Consider the following 21551-nt stretch of genomic DNA (forward strand, 5'->3'; position numbering starts at 1 on the left):
TTGGTGCACCAGATCGTTCTTTATCTTCAACATCAAAATCATTATTTTTGAAGCGTCTAAACCAATCTCTGCATGTTGTTTCCGACAGAGCATGGTCGCCGTAAGTCTCAACAAGAATTCTGTGTGCTTCTGCTGCAGATTTTTTTTGAATAAAATAGTGCAATAAAATTCCCCGCAAATACTCTTTTTTTGGCACAAAACTAGACATGTTTAACACAATGAAAAAATAAGTTGTTTACACTTCGGTGAAATGACGTATACTGAATTTCAAGGTCACTTATTGTACTTCCTTACAGATGCGTCACCATCTAAAAATAAACACACGTGGTTCTGGTAACGCCATCTGTTGGAAAACAGCGAGAACTTATTCAAGGTTCTTATACCTTGTAAAAGCTTTTAACTACATAAAGAAACATACAACTTAACTGCAAAAAGAATTCCACTTTTATTAGCTAATTATAAAAAATTAATTTAAATTTAATCATTTAAAAAAACAATTAAATACAATAAATACAAAAAACAATGATTTGATGAATGACATAATAAATTGGTTCATAAAGTAGTTTCTCCTGCTCTGGCTACACTCTAGTATACAGCAGAATTTTAAAATATGAAATTTGGAGGGGGAAAAAAAAATAGTTATGAACTAATTCCCAGGAATTTAAACCAATGAATAATAATCTGGAACAATTGTATTAATTATGTCTTCCAGTTTTCTCTCCCTCTTTGAGTTTGTTGCAATTAGATTCTAGTTTTAGTCTTATACAAATTGTATGTTAAATTCCACATCAAATATATTACAATAGAGTCCCGTACAATGCGCAAATAAAGACAGAAACATTCTCAAATTTTGTCAATCAGAGGTATACATTTTTTTTTCAACTTATAGGCCAAGGTTTAAACTTTCATAAATCATATGATAATACAAGTTTCGATAACACGATTTCCTATAATGCGTAACAAATCTCCCGCGTTGTACGGGACTCTACTGTATACAAGATACACACACTATCAGATGGCATTAAAATATTTTTATAATGCAAGTACCTTCAATGAAACAAAATTGTTGTCATCAGGCTAGTAAACATCTTGAATTTGAAACAGAAAGTCACTATGTGCAGTATAACATTCTCAACATTTAAAATTCAAATGGAATTCAAGACTTGCAATTATGAAAAAGAACAAAAATTTGAAACAAAGGCCCAATGGAACTCTTAAAACATTTTTATGGCATCAGTCCATGATGTGTTATCCCACAGGAAAACTAGAGTAGTGTGGTGTACTGATTAAAAATTTTAAAATTGCAATCTACAAGTTAGGAGATTCCCTTCTTGAGAAATCTGGGGTTTATGCTGTATACCTTTTGCACCCAACAATTGGGGGCAATACATGGTACATTGGTGCCATGGCCAGAATCAATCATTTAGCAGAGCACCAACAGAATATCACAAAATGTAGATGATCCACAGAGCTGACCAGAAAGTCACAGAGTCCAATTTCAACCCTTTGTAGACAAAAACCACCCTTTCCTAAAGGGTGTGCTGATCATAGGGCATTATTTATTCGGGAAACCCTCTTCACTTCCACCTTGTGCTTGTGCAATATACCCACACTAGAGCTTCCTAACTTGTGGATCATACTTTTTAAATTTTTCATCCATAATATCACACTATCCTAGTTGTCCTTGATATAACCATGGACTCATGCCATAAAAATGTTTTTAAAGTTCTGTTGGGTCTTTTGTTTCAAATTTTCATTCTTTCTCATAATTGCATTCTTTTTCATAATTAGTCTTGAATTTCATTTTGAGTTTAAAATGTTGAGAATGTTATACTACACAAAGTGATGCTCTATCCTAAAGTCAAGATGTTCACTAACCTGATGACAATGATTTTATATTGTTGAAAGTAATTGAAGTATTTGTGTTATGAAAAAGATTTTGATGTCATCTGACAGTGTGTATATCTAGTATTATCTTGGTTTTATTTCTTCATTGTTTCAAATTATGTTATATAGGCAATAATAAATAGTCATAAATAACTTGCAAACAACAAAAAAAAGAAGTGGAAAAATTAATTAGTCAACAAACAATTGATATCCAAAAGCATCTGAAATGTAAAAAATATTGTGCCAATAAAAATTATGGCACCTTAAATGAAAATCAAATTTTTTATTGGGCATTTTGCTTTGGTAAGATAACCTTGGCACTTTGAAGTGATACCATAAGCTTTTTATTAATGTCTCTGCACTTTGTGCTTGTTCTTCAGTAGCATGATGAAATTGTCACAAATCAATTTCAAAGACTTTTTTTCTTAAACACTCTAAGCCAGTCTGATAACTGAGTGACAGTGTTTCAGATTGCCACCATTAATCCCTGTCAAGACTTCTGCAAAAAATTTTCTACATAGGATCCACCAATGCATTGATCTCCATCCTACACAGCTATGTAGCTGCACCATTTGTTAAGCGGATTTGATCCAAAACACTGGTAGTTGGCTTGAGTTTGCACTTGGGCTGATGGGCTGGCTTGTGAAGTTTACTGGATTTTGTTTATGTTATTAAGAGCCAGAATTGCCATGAATGTGGCCAGTTTTCCTTAAAATATCTCCTGAAAGACACATTTCTTGATTGCAGATTGCCCTCATATTTCATGCTAGTTTCTAAAACCAATCAATTGATGCAATCACATATTGAAAAAATCATTTGCTTTTTGAGTGGCTCATATGCTACTTAATTTCAATTTTTTTCACAGCATATGATCTATCAAAAAATAATAATACAATATAAAGATTAAGATATTTTTTTACAAATACCTTTGTGTCCAATTGCACATTTTTGAGAGAGATGATGTGTAGAAAGTGAACAGTGGTGTTGCAATATTGGTCCAATTCCAAAGTGAAACTATATGGGTGGTTGTTAAATGCATGTACTGGTTTAAATATATCTGGCTTAATTTCCAAATGACTGGCATATCTATACTATTATAATAAAAAGGTAATGTTTGTAAGTTTGAATGTAGTGAATAATCTCCGAAACTACTCATCCGATTTCAAAAATTCTTTCACCAATATTTAGAATGGAACTTCAGGGTGGACATAGGCTGTTTATTATTCCATTAACATTCATATAAATTAAAAGATATCATCTAGGGTTAAGGCTTTTATGTCCAACAGATGGCACTATGAGTACAACAACCTAAGCTTGCTTTTCTGTGAGGATAAAGTAAAGTAGATCATCTTCTATCTAGCTATATAAATAAAAATGTAATGTTCGTTTGTTCCTACCGATTCCTTTGAAATTTTGACACAACGCTGCATTCAAAACGCACGTGTTTTTATATAACATACATGTCGAAATTTCCCCCACTGGGGGGGGGAGATGGACAGGATTAAGGCCTACCATAAAGAACTCTGCTTCTATTTATACTATTTTAGATGCGGTTTTTTGTGTTTTTGATTGCGTTTTAATAGGGTACATCAAGAGAATGTATACTAAGAAGGGATTTTTTGAAAAATTTCCCCGCCACTGGGGAAGTGTTATACATTTATAATAGATACATTTTGAGCCACAACAATGCGTGGCAGGGTCTGCTAGTCATCTATGTAGTAGGTGTATAGGGTAATATTAACATAGACTCTGACAATACTCTATCTTCTAAGACCCTAACAACTATCTCACATAAGTCCTGAGAGGACTTTCCATGGGGACACCTTGTCACTGCATACAAGTTTGATTGTAGAACTTAAAAGAATACTGTGTATGTGTCAATTCTAATGTATGTTGATGGTATAGATATGCAGAAGGAATGGCACAAAAACAGGGGTCTAATCTAATTAATTTGTACATGGATGTTAAATTCAGTACTGTGATATGTTCATCATCTGTCAAAGCAATATTTTTTAATTTGTCTAATAATGTTTGTGAATCCTTGATTGTGTACTTGTAATTTCCAAGATTTTCAATAAAGATCTTATTGTCTCTCAATTGCTATTGTTGGTGATCTAACATTATCTGCAATAGACCTTAAATGTCTTCCCCAAGACACCAAACCAAGTTTGTGTTCTTTCAAGCCTGTCTTTCCCAAGACACCAAACTTGGTTTGGTGTCAAGTTTGGTGTCTTCGGAAAGACAGCCTCAGGGTGTTTGGTAAATGTATAACCAAATGGTTCAAGTGCAAAATTTTGGTGAGACATGTTCTGATTAATTTGATAACTTTATTTTGTAGTGCACTTAAATCTCTGTTGTAAACTTGTTTACATTCCATCATTGTAATATTAAAGTGTACACTGCTATTCCAGCTTGGATATTTGAGATATATGACTTACTTTACTATGTAATAATAAATATGAATTCTGTTTACATAAATTTGTCTTGAACTGTCTACTTAAAAAAAAAAATTTTTTTAATCGATTGATTAGCATGTAGAAATTAGGTTGTAATAGATTCAAGGGTCTCTTATATTTGAGTTAAATTAACTGAAAATAACAGAAAAGTGTATTATTATTTTTGTTAAATTATATTAAAAATATTCTTGGTTAGTGAAGATAAGTATAAATAAATTTAATGGTATATTAATATACTATTCATGAAGATCAACTAAATTATTAACCAATAACTAATCATTGGATAGAAAATTTAATGTAGATATGAATAAATGGAAAGGTATGTACTGTACCTTTCCATTTATTCATGTCTACATTAAATTTTCCATTAAAATTCTTTACTTTTTTGTCTTAAATATTAATTCATTTTTTTCAAAATTTTACACTGACAATCAGTTATAATTATAAATGCTTCATATCTAATTAAATTTAACATATTTAAAAATATTTATCAAAAGCAAGGAGATTCACATCTCTGTTCACAATATTTAATTATTGTATAATTTCATTTTTGTAATAAAAGATGACTGCACATGGCTTGAAAAATTGTTATAAATAAAATATTCTTACAATAATGTAAACAATTACCTAACTGATAGTATAATGCACAAAGCTAAACTAAACTGGTAAAGTGCTTCCAAAGCAACATTTTAAATTTGCAGAAATAATTCCAACAGTGTATGTAAAAAATTGAATTTCAAAATTGATCAACAATATATAATAGTTATTCTATAAAATAACTTTTATTTTATAGAGTAACTTTACTTTTATAACCACTTAAAAGAGGTTTTTCGGACAAATAAAGTGAAATATTGTCCTTCAAATCCAATGTTCGCCCTAGTTCAAGAATTACTCAGAAGACAATTTAATTCTCAGATATTTTATTTAAATGCATTTTGAATCTGAATGCTCTCTGATCCCTCTTCAGTAAATGCTATGATCTATGATAGAGCCTCCAACAATATTTCGAACTTTACAAAATCAATCACAGTAACATATCCAGAAACTCCTTTTATATGGTAATAAAAGTGAATGATTATATCTGGAAAATATTGCTATTTTTAGCTTCATATTAAGAGTAACTGTAATTATTGTACTATTATTAAGTACTATTATTGATTTGATATAGTATAGGCTGATTTCTATAGATGTGTAATTTTCTGGAGACTGTTCGTTGTCTCAGTTCATATTTGAAATTTTTAATCCTTACATCTTTTAATAATTTTTTTAAAATCAAATATTTAGAATACAATTTATAGTATCAAAAATTTTCCAATTACCAATTTCTCCAAAGATTTCTTTAATTTTTCTGGTTTCTTACATATGGAATAATTTTTTGTTACAATAAAGCTTTTCATATGCAAAAAATTAAAATGACTTAAAAATGTTTTCCAGCTACAACTAAAGAGGTAATAAATAAACTGATTTATATGAAAACACTATTTTGACAATTAATTAGCAATATTTTGTTTTATTACAAAACTAGAATAAACAAAACATTTTCTTCTTACATATATTTTAATAATAATCCACATAAAAATTAGTTCTTAAAATACATACGCTGTACGTGTATAAGCTGACGAGGAACTTTGTAATTCGCTGGATACATTTCTTCATAAATGTCAGGTGGTGTTGCAAAGACTTCTGGTGTAGGTATTACCAATTCACCAGTATGTCCAAAGGCTTGTTGAGCTGAGATTGCTCTCTGTAAGTGATGTTCCTACAAATAAAATTTGCAATATACATTAAAACATTAATATTAAATGCATATTTACAATATTATAAAATCATTTTGTATTCAACCATATTACAATTTTATCTAAATTATTAAATATTTTGTGCTCTAAGATATGTATGAGAAAAAGTATTTAGAATCCTAAGAATTGTTCAAATGTGCCATAATATATGTGAAGGTCCGACACCTTTTTCTGTTTTAGATCAGTACAAATCTAGGAATTTTCCTAGTAAAAGAGAAAAGGGGGACTTCTGCGGTCAATGACCGAGACGCTCTCCTCGAATTAGAAAAAAAAGGAAAATGTTAAATTATCAATAAACGAAAACTTCTCTATTTGTTTAACAGTTATTCTATAGATGTAGTATCAACAAGAAGGGAATAAGAGATATTTCTTATCACCTCTTGGTTGCACGTAACACGTGGTTACGGTAACAAATCGCCTTGTTCATAGTCAAACACGACGTTTGATATAAACAATAACTAAATAGTTGACCAGGTTAAAGAAATTATTGTCAAATGATTGTTAATTTATGGATGAGAGCCATCAAACCTATAGGAATTTATATCATAAAATCATATCATTTTGACACCAATAACAATAAATTAAACAAACTTCGCTGAGTCATTTGTCCGAACTAGCTAGATCCAAATATCAACACACTAGCAGGTGTGCGGATAAATCATGAATAACGTCATAGTTCTCACCCCCTCGAAATCAGTATAAAGAGGGCTCCCGGCCAGTATCGGGGTGGCCTCCAACTTAGAAGGAAATAACGGATTGACGATCCTCATCGCTGACCGCTAAAGACGGACAACACGGTTAGATTCTACGAGCTACAACTTAGTAAGTAGAACTCTCTCCCTTCTCTCAGGTGGACTAGGGCTAATTCCTAAATAGATTTTAAGAAGGATCAAAGAATATCCTCTATCGTAAATATGCGAGATGTATGCCGGAAAACCGCCTATTGTAACCTCGGTTAGAGATTAGTAGTATTTTTAATTATTATAACCTTTTCATATATATCATTAGTTAATTAAAAATATATATATATATATGTTATCTTAAATATGTGTGTTTACTCGTACTCGGTCAACACCTTATAGACTTATCCGCGACCTCCCACTCGATTTTCGCCCTCCTAAATTGCCATCCACTGACCCTGTGAGCGGGACTCACCGCCCCGTTGTCGGAAAACGGTTTACGCTTTGATGCTAAAACCCCGATTCTCACATATATATCTGGAAAATAAAGATTGTAACATGACTCCACTTTTAAGGCATTGTATCTGGAAGATTTCACTTGCATTGTGCAAAATTTTATGTTCTGTTGCCAGGCAAGACACCGCAGCTACATTGAAAAATGGTGAGTGTCAGTGAGGTAGTGTGCAGTAATAGAATTGCTGAGGGAGAAACTATTGGAAACATTTACAAGTGATTATGTGCTATCTATAGTACTTCAGTGCATCAACTGTTTGGCAAAATGAGTGAGATCAAGAATAACAGGAATGGCATAGCAGATCATGAATTGGTGCAGAGCTATCATCCCACCACAGCTGTCATGGCATCCAGGAATGAAATGATTTGGAAGTAACAGTGCATTACAAAGTCCACCAGCTGGAAGAATGCTTGTGCATTAGTGCATGGAAGTGCTCACCAATCATCTGTGAATTTGGATATGCCAAAGTGGTTCTTGATGGGTCCCCAGGCAGCTCACAACTGACCAAAAAGCAGCAAAGAAAACCACTGCATCAGAACTGTTGCAGCACTATGAGTCTAGAGGCAATGAGTTCTTCAAAACATAGGCATACCATTAAACCTGAAACAAAGCAACAGTCACTGGAATGGCACCATCCCCATTTATTACAGAAGAAAAAGACAAAATTGTTCCATCAGCAGGAAAGATTATGGTCACTGTGTTTTGGAACATTCACAATGTCATTTTGATGGATGCCCAAAGGATCAACCACTCAGAAACTTACACTGCCATGTTGAAAAAGCTGAAGAATTATCAATGTGCCAGTCATGCCAGAGTTTTATGATTGCATGTGCCATACTTGTAACAATTAAAGAGAAAGAAATTCAAACTGGAATAATGTAAATGTTAACTACATTTTTGCTTAATTCAAGTATTAGTTTAAAACAATAAGCATTTTCAAATAGCTTAACTATCCTGCTTCAGGTCACTCATGTGTTCCATTTAAAATTCTCATTCAATAGCATTCTATATTTGAACTGTATTCAAATTTCAATTATTTTTGAAATTTACAAAATTAAACTTTACAACTAATGTATTCTATATAATTTTATATTAACACCCCATAGTTTAATTGAGTTATTATAATAATCTTTTTTCAAGGTTATCATAAAAAGCTTTCCAAGCACATGATAATGAATCTGCATCTTGTATATTAATGCATTCTCTGTTCAAGGCTGTTTTAAATATCTCTAACATTTCTAAAAATTTACTTTCTTCTCTAATAAAAAACTTTATAATCAATGCTGCTTGCTCCAATTTAGCTTCAATTCCTGCACTTTTGAGGCATATATTGATAGCATTGTTGTTTGTTTCTCTCTTTCACTATCATATTTGTGCCTCTTGTGTAAATTAAATTCTTGTCAAATCTATCATCCTTTAAAGGTATGCTATAAATTCCAGGAGCTCTGTGTAATCCATAAATGCCAAATTTTTTGATTCATTAATCATCTCAGTACAGACCATATAATTAAGACTATATCCAGAGATAAAACTTCAATTTATGATAATGAACTTATGAGAAATCAAAATTCAATTTATGACAGCTAACTTAATGATTAAGCACAATCAACTAAACCTTTAACACCCAGTAACCAATTTTAATGTAAAAATTTACGAACATTTTCAATCTTAAACAATATCTGTATTGGATCCATTTATGCCACTGAGACCGGCATGCAAGCCAACCTCCAGAATGCAATGGTAATCAAATAATGCTTCCAAACTGACCACATCAGAACTCAAGAAGACTTAGAAATATACAAAGCCAACCTGAATGGCAATTGTATTAACTTTAATGAGAGAAAAAGAATCTCATATGCATGACAATACTTTTATGAAAAACTGTGAAACACCAACATAAACGAGCAATTATTTATTGTGACATAATCACAATGCCAGGCTGCAACTTTTAATCATATTTTTAATTTAGTTATTTTAAAATATACACTCTCCATCTCAAATTAGTAGTGGCTTCCCCCTGTACATCACACTTTTCCTTTAACAATAGAGTTGTGCCTGTCATCTATTAACTGCTTTCAGGAGAAAAGTTTTGAATTGAAATAACATGTTTTCCAGTTTGCATAGGAAGCTCTTATATTGGGACTGCCTGCCCCTAAGGTTTCCATATCTAGTCTTGAATTCTTTGATATTTATAGTTAATGAAAAACTTAACCTAAAATGACTTATGTTGGGGTAAGGAAATACAGTACTAACTGTTAAGTGGCATTTTGCATATCAAAAACAAATATGTAAATCTTAGATAATTTGAAACTCATTTGAAATAATTTTAAGTTGTGATTATTTTGTCCCTTGAATTTCAAACTAATGAAGATTTCCTATATACAGTAAATCCTCACTTATAATTTTTTAGGTACAGTAGAGCATCAATTATCCGAAACAATTCGGGACTGGGGTTGTTCAGATAACTGATCATTTACGAAAAATATATTAACGCAAAACTGTACTGTATGTAATTTGTATCACATGTCTTACAAATACATATCTTACATAATGTAGTACATTAAACTAGGCCCACAGTTTAAGTTGGCAGAGAGGGGGAGAGTGCTGCAACACCACAGCACTAGCAGAAATTTGAATTTGCTGACTGGAACACTTTCGGTTAACCAATGTTTCAATTGATTGTTATTCGAATAATCAATGCTCTACTGTAATTCTTTTCACCCTGTGGGCACTAAGAAGACATTTTTATAAAGCCCATTATGGGTTTGGCAGGCCCACAATGAGGAACATCCCAAAAAATTCCTGGAGTTTTCAACCTATCAGGATCCTGTATACCCCTGCTTTAGTTTCTTCTGGGAGTGGATCTTTGCATGATACTTCAAAATGACAAGGATCCACTCCCAGAAACTAAAGCAGAGTTATACAGGATCCTGATAGTTAATGAAGAACTTAACCTAAAATGACTTATGTTGGGGTAACTAGGAGAAATTTAAAAACCAGAGTTAAAGAACACCAATATGATGTAAGGAAAAGGAAACAAAACACAGTATTGGCAACAATCACAAATGTAGTATAAGAAACTTTGGTAATTTGGGAGAAATCTAAAATCATTAATGAACTGCACTCACTTTCTACAGCCTTGAATAAAGAAAAAATTGTGATTTTTAAACACAAACTTAGAAATGAATGCGTTAATGCCAGAGATGTAGAGCAATTTCCAACAGCATGGAGATATATGATTACAAAAGGACTTGGGATGAGTAAAAATATCTTGTAATATGCACATCAATACTGGGCAGTTGGCAGCCTTAAATATTACATAGTTATGTTATTGTATTAAATTTTTTGGGATAGTTTATTATTATAATAATTGGAATTTTTAATTTATTGTAAAAATTTGTTAACTGTATTCTTATTCATTTTCTTGATGTTAATTCCATTTTAAAAATTTTTGAAGGAATATTTCATGTTAAGTTGTTCCAAATTCGAACACTATTTACCTAACAAGGGCTCATCAATAGAGCTGAAAAACTGTTAGTAGAGTGATCTAACTACCCCAGTGTTAAGGTATTGTTTTGTATTTAGTTCAAAATAGAAGTTGGGTATCACTTTTAGTATTTAGAAGATTGTTCCATCTTTAGAATTAACAAGTTTAAATCATTATGACTATACATAAATAACTAAGCCCAAATATTCTATAATAATCATATTCATTTCCAGATTATTCTAATTATAGTTTGGCCAACTATTAATTAATAATTAATATAAAATAAGTTTACATAATTGTAAGTGGTTAGACTGCTATCTAGTATTAGATATATTAGATAATCTGGAAATGAATATAATTATTATAGAATATTTGGGCTTAATTATTTACATATAGTCATAATGATTTAAACTTGTTAATTCTAAAAATGGAACTATCTTCTAAATACTAAAATTCACACCTTAATAGAACCTGAATAATAATAGCCTTAATAATTCTATTATTAAGGCTATTATTATTCTAAAGGTTTGAATGGCTATAAATAGAATTTATAGCCATTCAAACCTTTAGAATTTGCTTAACCTGAGGCAGGCCACTGAAGGTAGCTGAAAACTTTCATTTTTAATCAGTGAATACAGGAAAGTGAGAGGAAGGTGTAAATTTTAGTACAGTTGACCCCCCTATAACAGGGGTTCCTATAGTTCAAATTCCTATATCACGGCAAAAAAATTGCGACAGTATTCGTACAAACATGCTAAAAAAACTCTTATAATTCAGTAAAACGTCATCGCCGACTCGTGTCGCAACAGGATTGCACAAACCGTTGAGTTTAAACAAGCAGCAAACCTACCAAAAACCATTTATTATTTAACGTCCATAAAAATTATATTTATATTAATGATGTCTCTAAAGTTCAGCGAATTTTTTGCAAAAAAAATAATTTATCAGGAAGCACACGAGCGCCATTCGATGACAATCTCCACAACGAAAACAAGCTTAAGCAATGGCGTAGTCGAATGGTGCACACTCAGTAAGTAATCCTACAATTTTTTGTTTATAGCATAGTTTATATGGATTATTCCCAAAAAATTATACGTATTTTGGAAATGTTGAGTCAAGTTAGTCTAGAATCGATTAATTTTATGGAAGAAACCTTTCAAACAGCCATAATCCGTAAACTGCATATGTAACAGGCTTTGATTGGCTGGACTCCTAGAAGCTGGATTCATAAAAACAGGAACATATCTACCGTGTTATAGGGGGGTCGACTGTATTTATATAATGATTTAACAGAAATAAAACATAAAAAGCAATATACTAAGATTTTATTTTCATTCTTGCAATTTTATGCAGGGTATATACTATTGCAGGTTATCTATATGAAATTATGACATGAGAAAAGTAACTCAAACCCTGCATTTTTCAAATCTGGAGCTATTTCTCAAAAATTTGCAGATATTTTCCAGACCAAAAATGGAGAACTTTTTTAATTAGGAAACCACATCCCATCTCAGAGGAATCTCATAAAATTTTTTGTTGTGTTATAGACTACATAAGTGAATAAGTTCAACAATCATGCACAAAATATAAATATACTATAATACACAGGATGTTTACAAATGATTGTCCTAATTATAATATACTCTAATTCTGTAGTGTTAAATTCTGCTTCAGTTTTCCCATCACAAACAATCTTGTATCAGATTGTATCAAATTCCATCCAATTAGCAACAAGTTTGAACACGTTTTACAATGAAGTCGTGCAAGATTGATGCATAATATGATATACAGGTATACCTCGAGTTACATCATTCTCAATTATACATCGTTTGTCAAAAAATATATGGAAAAATAAAAATCAAGTTTAAGTCATTTTATTCGACTTTACGTCCATCCGCCACAAATATTGGAGTCGTAATATCACTAGAAAAGCATTAAAGCACATAAAATCATATTAAAATATTACATTTACAGTAAATGTTAATATAAATCCTAGAGAACGAAACATCTGTGTTTCTGTGTTGTCGTTTTATTTAGCGATCTTTAAGTGCTCAATATTGGTGTTTTCCACAGTAGTTCCAACATCTACTGTTTGGCGTCGTTGTCAGTGTCACTCGATATTGGTAAATTTAATATAAATTAGTTTATTTTCTACTGTCGCAAGATCATTTTAATAACTGTATTTGTTATTTAATCTTACAAAATCATCTTATTTTATAATGTCTTAGAGCAAACCACATTCACATCTAGAGTCTGCGATGTACTGTAAACATCGCCAAATTGTAAACATGTACATTTACAAGTATGTACNTCCTAGTAAGACAAAGAAAGTACCAGCATCAAAAAAAAAAAAAAAAAAAAAAAAAAAAAAAAAAAACTTTCAGCAGTCCACAAGTATTTTACATTGTTAGAAAAAAGACAATGCAAAAATTAAACATATAATTGTAATTTTTGATGTGATACTGACATTTTCACAATTTTATAATAAAAATGTCATCTATGAGTTTCATATGACCTCTGGAGAGAGATGTATAACCTCACCAGCATGCCAGCATTCCCCTGGGATAAACAGGCATGCAAGTTATTACTATACAGAAATATCTGATTTCATGGTTTCCCTGGATAGACAGACATGCTGAACAATCTACAAAAATATGGTATAAGAAACAATGCTGGGCATTTGAATATTTTTATCTAAAATTTGTCTATAAAAAGTTGTAATAAAATTTATGGTGAGAATAAAAAATGGATATAACAAATTTATAAGGACCTTGAATAAGTTCTCGCTGTTTTTTTGTGAAAATTAAAACNCGCCAAATTGTAAACATGTACATTTACAAGTATGTACTGTATGTACTGTACATACAGTACATGAATTCGTAAATTCAGATTACTTTTTTTGTACTACAGTTTAACCTGCTTATAACGTCATCCATGAAACCAGAAATTTTTTGACATTATAACCGAGTGTCATTATCTGCGGGGTCATAATTTCAGTCCCATAAAAGTATCAAGTCTGTTTAAGAATCTATTATAAAATTCATCTAATTTAATATCGTATGTATAAAAGTGCAAACTAAACATTTAAATCAACTTTATTTACATTATTATGTCTAAATTTACAACGATGTAATTAAAAATTTCAAAAATTATTTTTTACAAAAAATTTTTATTTGTCAAGATTCGATAATGGCGGCAATTTCGGTTTTGAGAATAATGCCGAATCAAACAAAAAGTTAAATTAAGCAAGAAATGAGAAAATTATCATCCAGGCGTTAATAACACCTGGATGATAATTTTCTCGTTTCTTGCTTATCTGTCAATAGACATGAAGTCCAATATCTTTCACTTTTAGGTTAAATTAATGTATATCAATTAAAAAGAAACAANGAAATCAGTATAAAGAGGGCTCCCGGCCAGTATCGGTGTGGCCTCCAACTTAGAAGGAAATAACGGATTAACGATCCTCATCGCTGACCGCAAAGACGGACAACACGGTTAGATTCGACAATCTACAAATTAGTAAGTAGAATTCTCTCCCTTCTCGCAGGTGGACTAGGGCTAACTCCTAAATAGATTTTAAGAAGGATCAAAGAATATCCTCTATCGTAAATATGCGAGATCTGCCGGAAAACCGCCTATTGTAACCTCGGTTAGAGATTAGTAATATTAGTAATTTTTGTAACCTTTTCATATATATCATTAGTTAATTAAAAATATATATATATATATGTTATCTTAAATATGTGTGTTTACTCGTACTCGGTCAACACCTTATAGACTTATCCGCGNAGGGACTATTTTTTCATTGGAAAATAGTCGAAATGCATTTTGGATTTTTACTATTATCTGCCTTATGGTTATAGATATTTTAATTAATTTAAAATAAAAACAACTTAGTAAATCATTTATAAAATAATAAATAAATTCTAAATCAACACAATAACAAGACATGTTAATAAAAATTAATTTCTGTATTAAAGACTAACAGCAACAGCAGCTGCAACAGTGTGTAAAACCTGTGACAAAAAATATGGAATCATTTCATCATGATAATGTTTCTGAATACTTTATATGATGTTACTTTGATTGTCATACAATCAAAGTAACATCATATAAATTAAGCACATAATGTTTTAAATATCACATATAGAAAAAAATTTTGGAATCATGCTAAACTAAGGAAAAAATTATGGAACTGATCAACTTATGAACTTAAAAAATTATTGATTTTAAAAACATACTTGTTAGTAAGTTTAGGCAAAGAAAGGATTATTGAATGAGGTCATAATTGCAACTTAAAATCAATGAATAATCTGAAACTTCTTTCAAATTGATTTTAAAATCAATTATTTGAAAGAAATTACTTATTTTCAAGAAATTATACTGCAAGAAAGTACTTATTTTTTTTATATTTATCTATTATTTTTTACTGTTAGTCTGACATTATATTAATTATATTCCTGACAGGTACAATTCCCAATAATTTTTGTACCTAAAACCTATTTTTGACCCTAGTTGAGACACATTGTTAGATGCAGCTAGAGATTTGCCAGAGATTTGTTGTATATTTCTGAAGTTACATATTAAATTAGTATTAACAGAGATAAAATTTAAAATTTTTTAATAAAATATTTAAAGTAGAGTATATCACATAGGGCTCCCACCTGCGCTAGTCAAATACTTTTTGCAAATAAAACTATTTGTTTGACTAACAAAATCATACATGCATCAAATGCAAGAGAACTTCCCATGGTTTATCATCAGACATGAAGTGTTGTTTTCTGGAGGCAATTCAAATGCTTGACAATCAGTAGGGAATAATAATTAACTGACAACATACTAGTGAATTATGTGTTAATGACCACACCCTCTCATTTTCCATAAGCTTTTGTCCTCTCATTGGTAAGATGTGAATTATTTTATTTTATTCATATAATCAGTGCTTTGTTAATAAATACTACAGATATAGATACTTATCTATAGTGTTTGTTATTAGGCTGTACACCCACTAACATTGAAACATTTCAGATTGGTGACCATTCAACCAAAAAGTCTACTGCTCATTGTATCTACTAACATAACTAACGAGTGTGACAATAAACTTAATGTTGTACTGTATTAAGAAGAATAATACATTTAATAGTTTGTTCTCATAACAATGTATAATGTCAACATAACATTATCATTACAGACATATTATATAAAACTGAAAAACTAGGCAGTCTGTCACAGTATGCCAAAAACAGCCACTAGGGGCACCCCTAGCTATTATTTAAATCAACAATATAAATTATTATATATATATATATTTTATATTGTTACAATATAATTCAGTATATTATTATTTTTNATATATATGTTATCTTAAATATGTGTGTTTACTCGTACTCGGTCAACACCTTATAGACTTATCCGCGACCTCCCACTCGATTTTCGCCCTCCTAAATTGCCATCCACTGACCCTGTGAGCGGGACTCACCGCCCCGTTGTCGGAAAACGGTTTACGCTTTGATGCTAAAACCCCGATTCTCACATATATATCTGGAAAATAAAGATTGTAACATGACTCCACTTTTAAGGCATTGTATCTGGAAGATTTCACTTGCATTGTGCAAAATTTTATGTTCTGTTGCCAGGCAAGACACCGCAGCTACATTGAAAAATGGTGAGTGTCAGTGAGGTAGTGTGCAGTAATAGAATTGCTGAGGGAGAAACTATTGGAAACATTTACAAGTGATTATGTGCTATCTATAGTACTTCAGTGCATCAACTGTTTGGCAAAATGAGTGAGATCAAGAATAACAGGAATGGCATAGCAGATCATGAATTGGTGCAGAGCTATCATCCCACCACAGTTGTCATGGCATCCAGGAATGAAATGATTTGGAAGTAACAGTGCATTACAAAGTCCACCAGCTGGAAGAATGCTTGTGCATTAGTGCATGGAAGTGCTCACCAATCATCTGTGAATTTGGATATGCCAAAGTGGTTCTTGATGGGTCCCCAGGCAGCTCACAACTGACCAAAAAGCAGCAAAGAAAACCACTGCATCAGAACTGTTGCAGCACTATGAGTCTAGAGGCAATGAGTTCTTCATCCACACTGCCACAAAACATAGGCATACCATTAAACCTGAAACAAAGCAACAGTCACTGGAATGGCACCATCCCCATTTATTACAGAAGAAAAAGACAAAATTGTTCCATCAGCAGGAAAGATTATGGTCACTGTGTTTTGGAACATTCACAATGTCATTTTGATGGATGCCCAAAGGATCAACCACTCAGAAACTTACACTGCCATGTTGAAAAAGCTGAAGAATTATCAATGTGCCAGTCATGCCAGAGTTTTATGATTGCATGTGCCATACTTGCAACAATTAAAGAGAAAGAAATTCAAACTGGAATAATGTAAATGTTAACTACATTTTTGCTTAATTCAAGTATTAGTTTAAAACAATAAGCATTTTCAAATAGCTTAACTATCCTGCTTCAGGTCACTCATGTGTTCCATTTAAAATTCTCATTCAATAGCATTCTATATTTGAACTGTATTCAAATTTCAATTATTTTTGAAATTTACAAAATTAAACTTTACAACTAATGTATTCTATATAATTTTATATTAACACCCCATAGTTTAATTGAGTTATTATAATAATCTTTTTTCAAGGTTATCATAAAAAGCTTTCCAAGCACATGATAATGAATCTGCATCTTGTATATTAATGCATTCTCTGTTCAAGGCTGTTTTAAATATCTCTAACATTTCTAAAAATTTACTTTCTTCTCTAATAAAAAACTTTATAATCAATGCTGCTTGCTCCAATTTAGCTTCAATTCCTGCACTTTTGAGGCATATATTGATAGCATTGTTGTTTGTTTCTCTCTTTCACTATCATATTTGTGCCTCTTGTGTAAATTAAATTCTTGTCAAATCTATCATCCTTTAAAGGTATGCTATAAATTCCAGGAGCTCTGTGTAATCCATAAATGCCAAATTTTTTGATTCATTAATCATCTCAGTACAGACCATATAATTAAGACTATATCCAGAGATAAAACTTCAATTTATGATAATGAACTTATGAGAAATCAAAATTCAATTTATGACAGCTAACTTAATGATTAAGCACAATCAACTAAACCTTTAACACCCAGTAACCAATTTTAATGTAAAAATTTACGAACATTTTCAATCTTAAACAATATCTGTATTGGATCCATTTATGCCACTGAGACCGGCATGCAAGCCAACCTCCAGAATGCAATGGTAATCAAATAATGCTTCCAAACTGACCACATCAGAACTCAAGAAGACTTAGAAATATACAAAGCCAACCTGAATGGCAATTGTATTAACTTTAATGAGAGAAAAAGAATCTCATATGCATGACAATACTTTTATGAAAAACTGTGAAACACCAACATAAACGAGCAATTATTTATTGTGACATAATCACAATGCCAGGCTGCAACTTTTAATCATATTTTTAATTTAGTTATTTTAAAATATACACTCTCCATCTCAAATTAGTAGTGGCTTCCCCCTGTACATCACACTTTTCCTTTAACAATAGAGTTGTGCCTGTCATCTATTAACTGCTTTCAGGAGAAAAGTTTTGAATTGAAATAACATGTTTTCCAGTTTGCATAGGAAGCTCTTATATTGGGACTGCCTGCCCCTAAGGTTTCCATATCTAGTCTTGAATTCTTTGATATTTATAGTTAATGAAAAACTTAACCTAAAATGACTTATGTTGGGGTAAGGAAATACAGTACTAACTGTTAAGTGGCATTTTGCATATCAAAAACAAATATGTAAATCTTAGATAATTTGAAACTCATTTGAAATAATTTTAAGTTGTGATTATTTTGTCCCTTGAATTTCAAACTAATGAAGATTTCCTATATACAGTAAATCCTCACTTATAATTTTTTAGGTACAGTAGAGCATCAATTATCCGAAACAATTCGGGACTGGGGTTGTTCAGATAACTGATCATTTACGAAAAAATATATTAACGCAAAACTGTACTGTATGTAATTTGTATCACATGTCTTACAAATACATATCTTACATAATGTAGTACATTAAACTAGGCCCACAGTTTAAGTTGGCAGAGAGGGGGAGAGTGCTGCAACACCACAGCACTAGCAGAAATTTGAATTTGCTGACTGGAACACTTTCGGTTAACCAATGTTTCAATTGATTGTTATTCGAATAATCAATGCTCTACTGTAATTCTTTTCACCCTGTGGGCACTAAGAAGACATTTTTATAAAGCCCATTATGGGTTTGGCAGGCCCACAATGAGGAACATCCCAAAAAATTCCTGGAGTTTTCAACCTATCAGGATCCTGTATACCCCTGCTTTAGTTTCTTCTGGGAGTGGATCTTTGCATGATACTTCAAAATGACAAGGATCCACTCCCAGAAACTAAAGCAGAGTTATACAGGATCCTGATAGTTAATGAAGAACTTAACCTAAAATGACTTATGTTGGGGTAACTAGGAGAAATTTAAAAACCAGAGTTAAAGAACACCAATATGATGTAAGGAAAAGGAAACAAAACACAGTATTGGCAACAATCACAAATGTAGTATAAGAAACTTTGGTAATTTGGGAGAAATCTAAAATCATTAATGAACTGCACTCACTTTCTACAGCCTTGAATAAAGAAAAAATTGTGATTTTTAAACACAAACTTAGAAATGAATGCGTTAATGCCAGAGATGTAGAGCAATTTCCAACAGCATGGAGATATATGATTACAAAAGGACTTGGGATGAGTAAAAATATCTTGTAATATGCACATCAATACTGGGCAGTTGGCAGTCTTAAATATTACATAGTTATGTTATTGTATTAAATTTTTTGGGATAGTTTATTATTATAATAATTGGAATTTTTAATTTATTGTAAAAATTTGTTAACTGTATTCTTATTCATTTTCTTGATGTTAATTCCATTTTAAAAATTTTTGAAGGAATATTTCATGTTAAGTTGTTCCAAATTCGAACACTATTTACCTAACAAGGGCTCATCAATAGAGCTGAAAAACATTTAGTAGAGTGATCTAACTACCCCAGTGTTAAGGTATTGTTTTGTATTTAGTTCAAAATAAAAGCTGGGTTATAATGAATTGTCATACAATGCATGTTGAAAAAGCTATTACCACATTTTGAAAGAAAACCATTCAACTATCTCAAAAAATATAAGAAAAATTTTAATTATTGAAACAAAGTATAAAAGAAAATAATGCTTTTAAATCAATAATTAGAAGCATCATAGAAAAAATCAGACAAATACAAACACAGCAAATACCACGCTTGAAATTCTAGTTGTCTGCATAAAAAGCAGCTGGTTGAGAGTTCTAATTATTAGAAATTAATCATAAAATAAAAATGATAAATCATATTTATTTATTTCTACACTTAATTTACACAATTGGGACAGTTCATAAATACCTGCAATCAAATTATGGCAGCCAGTGACTACAGGAATGAACAAATTTCTATATCACAGAGTATAAAAAAATAAAGCAAAAAAGTAATGTGGTCTTTAGTTTTGATTTCATTAATTATTATTATTTTGAATTAATTTAATAATTATTAAATAAAAATTAATAAAATTATTAAATTTAATTCAAAAATTACTGTAATTATTAGTTAATGTTAGTAGAGTGATCTAACTACCCCAGTGTTAAGATGCTGTTTTGTATTTAGTTCAAAATAGAAGTTGGGTATCACTTTTAGTATTTAGAAGATTGTTCCATCTTTAGAATTAACAAGTTTAAATCATTATGACTATACATAAATAACTAAGCCCAAATATTCTATAATAATCATATTCATTTCCAGATTATTCTAATTATAGTTTGGCCAACTATTAATTAATAATTAATATAAAATAAGTTTACATAATTGTAAGTGGTTAGACTGCTATCTAGTATTAGATATATTAGATAATCTGGAAATGAATATAATTATTATAGAATATTTGGGCTTAATTATTTACATATAGTCATAATGATTTAAACTTGTTAATTCTAAAAATGGAACTATCTTCTAAATACTAAAATTCACACCTTAATAGAACCTGAATAATAATAGCCTTAATAATTCTATTATTAAGGCTATTATTATTCTAAAGGTTTGAATGGCTATAAATAGAATTTATAGCCATTCAAACCTTTAGAATTTGCTTAACCTGAGGCAGGCCACTGAAGGTAGCTGAAAACTTTCATTTTTAATCAGTGAATACAGGAAAGTGAGAGGAAGGTGTAAATTTTAGTACAGTTGACCCCCCTATAACAGGGGTTCCTATAGTTCAAATTCCTATATCACGGCAAAAAAATTGCGACAGTATTCGTACAAACATGCTAAAAAAACTCTTATAATTCAGTAAAACGTCATCGCCGACTCGTGTCGCAACAGGATTGCACAAACCGTTGAGTTTAAACAAGCAGCAAACCTACCAAAAACCATTTATTATTTAACGTCCATAAAAATTATATTTATATTAATGATGTCTCTAAAGTTCAGCGAATTTTTCGCAAAAAAAATAATTTATCAGGAAGCACACGAGCGCCATTCGATGACAATCTCCACAACGAAAACAAGCTTAAGCAATGGCGTAGTCGAATGGTGCACACTCAGTAAGTAATCCTACAATTTTTTGTTTATAGCATAGTTTATATGGATTATTCCCAAAAAATTATACGT

General features: G+C 31.0%; 1 protein-coding gene across 1 annotated transcript in view; it reads right to left on the reverse strand.

Annotated features, from left to right (window-relative positions):
* LOC111632208 (enhancer of polycomb homolog 1-like) overlaps positions 1-21551 on the reverse strand; it is a 185905-nt gene that overhangs the window by 120386 nt on the left and 43968 nt on the right. Inside the window, exon 2 of the mRNA XM_023376587.1 lies at positions 5943-6102. Within this exon, the coding sequence (XP_023232355.1) occupies positions 5943-6102 (160 nt within the window). The remainder of the gene's footprint in view (positions 1-5942; positions 6103-21551) is intronic.

This window comes from Centruroides sculpturatus, unplaced genomic scaffold (assembly GCF_000671375.1).
Source record: "Centruroides sculpturatus isolate CEXI.00-Female unplaced genomic scaffold, Cexi_2.0 scaffold407, whole genome shotgun sequence".
In the NCBI taxonomy this organism is placed as follows: Eukaryota; Metazoa; Arthropoda; class Arachnida; order Scorpiones; family Buthidae; genus Centruroides; species Centruroides sculpturatus.